The 9633-nt window shown below is 45.8% G+C and overlaps 1 protein-coding gene across 1 annotated transcript; it reads right to left on the minus strand.

The window, feature by feature from the left end:
- Nucleotides 1-247: 247 nt before the first annotated feature.
- Nucleotides 248-9219, minus strand: LOC117040739 (methyltransferase-like protein 7A). Its single transcript, XM_033138709.1, has 2 exons — nt 8666-9219; nt 248-511 (listed from the first exon to the last, which is right to left on the minus strand). Exons 1-2 carry the CDS (start codon nt 9167-9169, stop codon nt 275-277), a joined length of 741 nt encoding a protein of 246 aa, XP_032994600.1. The 5' UTR covers nt 9170-9219; the 3' UTR covers nt 248-274.
- Between the last annotated feature and the right edge of the window lie 414 nt (nt 9220-9633).

Raw genomic sequence — 9633 nt, forward strand, 5'->3', positions numbered from 1 at the left:
GGCAAGCCCAAGCTATGTGTTCTCACAACATTCACATATGCATGGAAGCAGCTGGATTGTGGAAAGTGAAGGTAGCTGGACAGTCTGTCAAATGAAAATAAAAAATGGATTGACAATAACATACATGTGTGTGTGTCCAAATACAGCTTGCACAAGAGGTTCATGGGCCATGGGTGACATAGTGATGGGCTGTCCTATAATTCTCACGATTAGGTTCTCCAACCCAACCCAGAGACATCTGCATGGAGATCTTGTTCAGTAATTTATTTCCAAGCTACTTTACAGCATAACCTATGATATGCGGCTTAGTAGGTTGCCATTTTAAAGGGGCACATATGTGCCGCAGCTTCAGCTCTGAGAATCCAGCTTTTTCCAGATCCTTCCAGGTTTCTCTGGTCAAGTGGCACCCATCACACAGACATTTCCAAGTTGGATCAAAGATCTGCTGCCAGAAGAGATTCCAGCTGGAAGGAGCACCTGCAACGTGTTCTAGGAAGTAGAAAGCGCCACCCTGGAGAAACAGAAATGGATGCGTATAAGTTACTTTCTATTCTCCTTTGGATTTCCTCAGATATTTCTTTGCACAATCCGCGCTAATGGTATCAGAGTGCTGTTAACTTTTCATGGCAACAGCCACTGTCCCCCTGAATTCTGTCATGGATTCGGATGATGATATGGGCGCAGCTACATTACAAACACATGGTTCTACAGAAGCTTTAAACTGTAACACAGCCCTCCAGAAAAATCAGAGGAAAATGTTACTCTAGATGTTGACTCTTTCCGCTTGCTTTAAAGTTCAAGCAAACCAAGGAAGAAACACCAGAGACAGAATAATTACCACACACTGGACGAACAAGGATATAGTCTGAGTGCCTCTCTTGTAGTTTGATAAATCATTTAATGTGTCAACACAAATAGAAGTTATTAATATTTGAAATTGAAATTAATAAGATTTTGGAATGCAGAAATAAATAAAACCATCAAACCATCAATTCTAGCATGCAGAGGGCCACCTTATCGAAATTATATACTGTCATTGGGTATTTGAACAATTGGTATTACCGGTAGTAATTGTATTATAAATCGGTATTGTTATAATGAGGCTATTATTGGACTGAAATTAAAAACTAATAAAAATTATTATATATAAAAAAGTTCAACCCAACCAGATGTGACAGGCCAGCACTGTCTTTACTTTCTGCACAATTAACATATAAATTCTCTCTCGCTCTCTCTCTGCCTTTTTTCACACGAAATGGAGTGTAAGGGTGAGGAGAGTAAAATCCTGCCCCTTTCCTACCTCATCTAAAAAGTTTACGATTTCTTTTCTGCCAACCCAGCCCTGATACTGGGTAAGATGGGGAGAAAATTGCTTAAAGCAATGAAGTTAAGTGGGGCAGCGCCAGTTCCCTTTACCCACATGCTTGGTGTTTTATAAAAAAAATAGACACATCTACCCACTTTATATCAGAGTAGGGAAAGAATAGAACATATGTCAGAAGAACAGATGCCTCTGGGAAGCCCCACAAGCATAACCTGAGTGCAACAATACTGTCTCCACCTGCAGAGCTTAGCGTTCTGCCTTTGACAGTGGCATCAGAACATTTGACTACTAGCCACAATGGTGTTGATAGCCTGATCTTCCCTGAATTTGTCTAATCTTCTTTTTAAACCAGCCAAATCAGTGGCCAGCACTCCCTCTTGTGGCAGAAGATTCCATCCTTTAACTCAGCACTGTGTAAAGAAGGACTTCCTTTTCTGTCCCGAATCTTCCAGCATTCAGCTGCATTGGATGGCTTTGGGGTTCTAGTCTTTTGAGAGGAACACGGAGAGCTCAGTTGGTTAGAGCGTGGTGCTGAGAATGCCAAGGTTGCAGGTTCGATCCCTGTATGGGACAGCTGCATATTCCTGCCTTGTAGGGGGTTCGACTAGATGATACTCAGGCTCCCTTCTAATTCTACAATTCTATGATTTCTCTGTCTGCTTTCTCCATTCTGTGCATAATATTACACATCTCCATCATTTGCCTTTTCTCACGGCTGCTACAAGCTGGGTCAACATCTTCATCAAGCTATCTCTTTGGTTGCAAAGTCTCATTCCTTGTCACTTGCCACCAATTCAGACTTCATGAGAAAATCAAAAATTATTTCCAGTAGCACCTTAGAGACCAACTGAGTTTGGTCTCTAAACTCAGTTGGTCTCTAAGGTGCTACTGGAAATAATTTTTGATTTTGTTTTGACTATGGCAGACCAACAAGACTTCATGAGGTTATACGTGATTTTTTATTTTATTTATCACCCCCAAATCACTTTACACTTGATTACTTTGAACTTCATTGGCCATTTCAATGCCCTTTCGCATTGGGGGAGCCAGGTATGCCCCTCCTCATATAATCGATCACAAGATGTGGCACACAGACACACTCCATTTTAATGGCAATGTCCATCCCCTTTGGGGGTTCCTAGCCCCCTCAAATATTTCATTAGTTGGCTCCTATGGTTTGGAGAAATCCTTTTGGAGCTTTTCATAACCGAGTTTTGCTTTAGCCAATGTGAAAAATTGGGTATCATTGACAAACTTGACCCCAGTTCAGTCCTTGGAGATGTTAATGAATAACAGGTTGAGTTTAATTGCTCGTTTCTCAAATAACTGATTGTGCAAACTGCAAATTCAAGTATACTGTGAACTGGTATGTAAACTGTTCAAAGTACCAAAATTTATTTATTTTGGGTGCTTTTATGATTATGAGTCGGGGTAACTAACCTACCTTTTGGGCCCAAGGATGCAGTTACGCTTAGCTGCATGCCAATGCTGAGAACGACCAAAACTCAGTATGGATCCATACAGATGTAAGAGTTGAAAAGGGGAGCTATCCCTTTTGCTGGTTCATCAAATGAACCATCTGATGATGATGAGAGGGCGATTTACATCCCCATCAGGCTACTGGGCTTGAAGGAGACGTTTAAATAACTTCATCCATCCTAGTACCATGGCAGATATTTAACTAAGTAGACCTATTGAAATTAATCACGGTGACTAAGAGAGGTTCATTCATTTTAAAAGGTCTACTCTGCACTGAATGCTTCCTTATTTTATCTTTTGTGGTTGCTGTCCAAATTGGCAGTGTTGCAGGGAGATACAGGTGAAACTCAAAAAATTGGAATATCGTGGAATAGTCCATTTATGTTAGAAATTGTTTTCATTAGCTACTGGAGTTTAATATATGAGATAGATTCACGACATGCAAAGCTAGATATGTCAAGCCCAGAGACGTCTATCCCATTGGGCTCAGTGGCCCAGTGTGCCAGGGCGCCAGGCTCTCAGGGGCCCCCCCAGCGAGTGGGGCAACTGTGCAGCTTTGCCGGTGGCTGCCCCTTTCCCTGCACACTGCGAAGGAAAGGAAGAGGAGGCGATGGGCAGCGGCAGGGGCGTACCCAGGATCAAAACTGGGGGAGGGGGGCAAGCCATGGTCGCTCAGGTTGTGACATTTCAGCACGGAAAAGGTAAATGAAACCAAAATTTTAAGAAAATTATATATAATTATAGCAGTGCTTTATTACGATAGTTATTACAATGATTTGCTTGGGAAATTTTTTTTTTATTCTAGTTACATGTCTTATACTAACATCATTTTTCTTGGGTTTGAAGAAAACTTGTTCAAAACTTCCGTTTCAATCCGGTCCAGAGGCTAAAATCCCAACTTTACACAGTATAGAAGCATCTAAATTGGTTTATTCCTACAGCCTTGACTGTAAAGCATGCTTAAATTCAAGTGTGCCAATTTACATGGAATATTTCTCCTTTATATAGAATTGCATTCTTCTATTTATACTGATCCAACCCCAGTGGATCAACCCCAAAATCTGATTACAAGTGACTTTAAGCCATGTGAAGAGGGGGGGGGGGAAGAGATGTAAACAACTTTAAGGATAGCATTGTGGCGGGTTGGACTAGATGACCCTTGGGGATCCCTTTCAACTATGATTACATTCCTTCAGTCTCTGCACTTTAAAGCCTATCTGCTACCCTTCTCCTTTCAACTTACTTTAGAAACAGGAGTTGTCTCCTTCAGAGAAATTCTTTACATGCAAAGTGGAGATCTCTCCTCTCTCAAATAGCAAATTTAAAAACTAGAAAGTATGACGGCATGGCTGCGATGTGAGCAGCCAGCTGCTCTCAGGACAGCATGAAATAAGAAAAAAAAAGTGTGCGAGGATCAATTATAGAGAGAATCTCCTAAATGGAAAGGTGGCGGCTTGCAGTGTTGGGGGGGGGGGGGGAGATTCCTTGCCGGCCTCGCAGTGTTAAGGAAGCGATTTGAAAAATAAAGGCGGGAGAGGAGGGCACTGATTTTGACACCGAAGAGGACTCTTTAAAAATATTTTTTAAAATAGGGAGGGAGGGGACACAGTTCAACTGGGGTGGGGAAGGCTGTGCCTGTGTCTGCAAAACGGGGAGCCCCATGGCAAGGACTTGGGGGGTGTCGAGGACAAAAAGGCGCCGGGGGAAGTGTTCCCCCCCTGGGTTGCCTTCTGAGAGATCTCAAACTCTCTTAGAAACAAAGGCTGAGGGAGGGAAAGAGGCGGCAGCCGGCATGGCCAGGAAGCCAGCGCGGGGGCCCTTCTTCCCCCAAGGCTGAGGTGAGTGGGTGAGACCTCCAGCAGCAGGTCTGCTGCTCTCCACCGACTCTGGTGGGGCTGAAGACTCCCTGCGCCCCCAGTGGCAGCTGCAGGAACTGTTCGGCTGTCGGCTCTAGCCTGGAGTCCTGGTCTACTCGGCTCTTCCCTGGAGTCCCGGTCTACTCCAAATGGACGCTGATCATTTTTGCTTCTGGGGGGGGGGTAGCTTGCTTCTAGGGGGGGCATCTGCCCCCCTGCCCCCCTTGGGTACGCCCATGGGCAGCGGCGAGCCTTGCGATCAGCCCTCCCTCCGTCCGTCCCTCTCCGGCTGGTGTGTGTGCCCCGGGAGGCGGGCGCGATCCCCGGCGGCCGCCCCTCCTCTAGCGCCGCAATTGGTCGCCGGATCGCTTCTCCAGCCTTCCACTGCGCAGTGGAGCTGGAGCTTGCTTTCCTATTTACATTCCGCCTGCCCTGGGCCTAAACGAGAGACCAAGCAGAGCTGTCTTGCTCACCCCTGTATCATTTGCGCTGTGGTTTCCCCACCGGCTCCCTCCCTCCCCCCTCCGTGCGAGACGTGGGAAGAAGGAGCGAGTGGGTAAGATAAAAGGGAGCTGCGTGCGGAACAAATGTGCTTGAGGGTGGCTTTCGGTGGCGGAGCAGAACCTTGTAAATGAGAGATTTCCGTTCACAAGACTCCGCTTCCACGATTCCTGTCCTGCCCTTAAACTGCCAGGTGAAATCTCTGCGTCGTAACCAGAAAGTAAATCAAATCGAGCCTGCCTGCCTGGCTCCGGGAAAGAGCGGGCGAGCAACGCTTGGCTCGGTTGCCAAGTGCTGTGAAGTGGAAGGTTTCTGCTTCAGCCCCAGCCAACCTGGTGGTCTGTTTGCCAGGCACTCTTTACTCGGCGCGCCTGCACAAACGCGCTCGCTGTTTACTAGGCAGAGCTGGCCCGGGGGCTCTTATTTTCGCCAGCCTGCTCAGAAGCTTGGGAGCTGGGGGCTCCTCGGCACTTGGCAACCATGCCGACTCGGCGAGGGCGCAGAGGAGATCACGCCCTTTTCATGCCCGATTAATTAATTCAGAATATTTGCTTCTCCCACCACCCCTCCCCTCCCTTCCTCAAATCGCACAGGCCGTTTGGCGTCACACACCGCTGCTAAACATATGTTGAAGGAAAAAATGAGCAGGGAAGCTTCCGTTTGACATCCTAATCGTGGGGATATCTTATTTACCAGGAAGTAAGGTGTTGGGGTTCCGTCCTTCTTGAGAGCCGCACCCTCTGATCTAGAAGTCTTTGTGCCCAGTCCCGGGTGTGCTTTGCATAGGGAGTAGGGAGAGGAATTGTGGTTGAAGCAGGGCGGAATAAAAGCAGCTTTCTCCATTAGCCTGGAGCAAGGCTATGGTTTTATTTAAAAGAGCCAAAGGTGGCACCCAAGAGCCCACCCCCAACCTTCCGTGGCCAATGCACCATCATCACCGGTCAAACAGGCTTTGCAGGTTTTTTGACAAAGCATGGCTAAAACCTGAAAAACCTGTCTCCACTGGCACAACGCTCAGATGGGGTGGGAAAGAAAGGAGTGCGCACCCGCAAACCAAGAAGATTCTATCGCCCTGCTTCCAGACCTCAGAAGACTAAAAGGATGAAAAATCTGTCTCCAGCTCATACGCACCAGATCTGAGCCCCAATATTGAAAACAGGTGCTGGCGTTTTTAAGCACTGCTTTAAATTCAGTCCTGAAGGGATGTTGGCTCGGGTACGTGCTCTCTCTCCCCCTCCCCTCATCAGTAAGATTAATTGGCCCTGGGAAGGCGCTTCCAAACTTCTACTTTACAGCTCCACTTGGTATTTATTTGACATTGCTCATCTGTTACTGCCTCCCAACGATCCACATGCCACTTAAGTCTGAGAACTTCGACAGATGACTGCTGGAGTGCAGGAAGAGCCTACGCCACATTTATTTGGAAGTGTCAGTCATTTCAATAAAAAAGTATTTCCCCCTAATCCTTACATTCCACTGAAATGAATAAGGGTTACTTCCACACAAAAGGGTTTGCCACCCGAGGCTTCTGGTGTCTTAGGTTTCAGGACTTTCATCTAGCAGAGTGGTGGATCGGGCTTCCCAGTGAATGCCTTACGGCTGCAAGGGTGCAAGCAACAACTTGCGATTTAATTAGCACGTGGTGGAAGTCCTTTAACCCTCCTGTGTTAGGAAGTCAAACCAAACGCAGCTGGAGAAAGAAATCAACACCTTCAGCCAAACCACGGATCCGCGTGGTAGGTGCTGTGGCCTTGGGGACCCCTGCACCCGCTTTCTAAATAGTCAAAATTGGCTCTCCCGCTCCTCCTCCTCCTCCTCCCAATCGGCCCCACTGTAATCCGATTAGCCCCAGTGCATTTAAAGAGGAAAGTGCGGAGTGGGGTGGGGAGCGAGTTGGATCTCACCACTGACTTGTCCACATATTTTGGGCTGGTAAACAGAGAGCAAGCGAGGCCTTTTCGCCTCTCTAAGCAGCATCCCAGTACCACAACATGCAATTATCAGCCCCTTAAAATAGGCGACCGCAAAGTTGAAATTGTTAAGTTGGGGTTCTCATCAGCTGTACGCCATAATCATCACAATTATAACAAATAAAGGCTTGACATATCTCGCTTTGCATGTCATGAGTCTATGTCATATATTAGTTTCACCTTTTAAGTTGAATTACTGAAAGAAATGAACCTTTCCATGATATTCTAATTTTTCGAGTTTCACCTGTAGACAATAACTGCTTGGGCTTGATCATGTGCCTAGGCTGAGTCCTGGATTTATGTCCTGGTTTCTGATTTGATCCTGGAATGTCCCGCTTTTCCTCCATCCCTATTTTCATCAGAGAAATGTTGGAGGATATGGAGTTATATGACCCCCCAGGCCAAGGGATAAGTAACTATACAACCTTTAGAAGACATCTGAAGGCAGCCCTGTATAGGGATTTTATGTTTTATTATGTGTTTTATGTTTTATTATGTTTTTATGTATGTTGAAAAGAGCCTAGAGTAGTTCGGGCAACCAATTGCTGCTGCTGTTGTTGAATAGGATGTCCCTATTTTCATCAAATAAATGATGGAGGGTATGAGATCTGTCATCAGAGTCAGTTAACAGATTAACCAAGGGTGATTGTGAGGTTGCCCCCGACTTTGCCAGTTTCATTGGTAAGCAGAGATGGAAGATGTCAAGGAAATCTCAGTTGGTCAAACAGATACATTTTACTCACTATACTTCAAAAGGAAAGAGAGGCTATAATGTGTTTAAAAAGCCATTCCCAAACATGCATAATTCTATTAAAAAAACACAGGTGGGGATAGACACAAAACAAATACAGAGAGGCTGAAATGTGAGGAGGAGTATAATAATAATAATAATAATAATAATAATAATAATAATAATAATAATAATAATTTATTAATTCATACATACAGGTTTCCCCAGCCACTCTAGGTGGCCCCCCAACAGAATATAAAAACATGATAAAAGATCAAACATAAAAAACTTCCCTAAACAGGGCTGCCTTCAGATGTCTTCTAAAAGTTTATTTCCTTGACATCTGATGGCAGGGCATTCCACAGGGCGGGCAACACTACTGAGAAGGCCCTCTGCCTGGTTCCCTGTTGGGGAACTGCCAGAAGGCCCTCAGGGCTGGACCTCAGTGTGTGGGCTGAACGATGGGAGTGGAGAGGCTGCTTCAGGTATACTGGGCTTTCCTTCCCAACCATCTCATCAGAGACAAGCACGTTTAAAAATTAGCTTTGGTCTTTCATAAGTGCACAACAACAACAGAAAATAATAAGAGGCATGTCTAGATATGTCAAAGGTGCCATCAATAACACACAGTGTGGGATTGTTTCTTCCTAACTGTAGTTAGGGAGAAAAGCAAGGGAGTGATCCCAACATTTGCAACTTGTGACAATGTAAACAGCTCAGATGTAGAATTGACTAACACCCGAGAACACAGTATGCCCCTGCAGTTACTGAATTGTCCTTGTTCTTCCCATGGTGAGCTACTTACCGGTCTCAGCACCCGTAGAACTTCTTTCATAACTTGCTCTGGGCTCTTCACAGAGCATAGCACCAGCGTTGAAACCACCACATCCACCGATGCAGCTGGTACCTGGTGCAGGTCCTCAGCCGGAGCCACCAAACAGCGTTCCATCTGCACGTGTGGATTTTCAGCCAGGCTCTTGTCAAGAAACTTCTGGAAGTTGGGGTTCGGATCAGTGCATATGATTTTGCATCCTGCAGGGTAGAACTGAAAGTTGGAGCCGGTTCCTGTGCCAATCTCCAACAGTGTGAGGGCCCCTGTGGGACTGGCAAAGTCCTTCAGGTTGCTGAACATTTCCTTTTTCTTATCAGACATCAGCTTATTATAAATTATGGTCACCACAGCCATGACATAGGGGAATAATTTCTTGCAAAGGGGGTCCCAGATACCCAGGTACCACAGCAAGTAAGCAGGGAGGGCTAATATCTGGACGCATAACCTGAGCAGGACAACTAGGCATGTTGCTTCCATGTTAGAAAGAGGGCAGAAAACAGCCAAGCCGGAGGAGAAGAGAAAGTCAGTCGCAGAGTCTGGAGGGCGGGGCTTGTTTTTATCTGCAGCTTCCAGCCCTAAATAACCAGCCAGTTAAAAGGAAGCCACCAAATTCCAGGAATAGCTTGATATATGTAAAAGCTACAGCTGCCAGAGCCCTTGGCAGTGACTACATTGGCTCAGAGATCTCAAAGAGTGGAGAGGAATATTTTTCATAAACTAAACTCACTCTCTTTCTCTCTTTCACTCACACTCACCAATAACCTTGTGTGTGCACGCACTCGTAATCTTGCCCCTGTCAGAGGGAACTTAAAAACTGTATTTGTTGTCTTTAAGAGGGAAATAATTGCTAGATTGTGAAATGGGATGTTCCACAATCTGTAGTGTTTACCAGAGTCCGGCACGCTTGCCTTGCGTTGCTTTGCTTTCTGTGCCTGGCAACT

This window comes from Lacerta agilis, chromosome 2, assembly GCF_009819535.1.
Source record: "Lacerta agilis isolate rLacAgi1 chromosome 2, rLacAgi1.pri, whole genome shotgun sequence".
NCBI classification, from domain to species: Eukaryota; Metazoa; Chordata; class Lepidosauria; order Squamata; family Lacertidae; genus Lacerta; species Lacerta agilis.

Bases quoted from the DNA above. Each gene is read 5' to 3' on its own strand.
- LOC117040739 (XM_033138709.1), bottom strand. From the start codon at position 9,169: ATGGAAGCAACATGCCTAGTTGTCCTGCTCAGGTTATGCGTCCAGATA. The intron at 512-8,665 runs GTAAGTAGCTCA...CTGTTTCTCCAG, and splicing joins TTCTACGGGTGCTGAGACCG to GGTGGCGCTTTCTACTTCCT.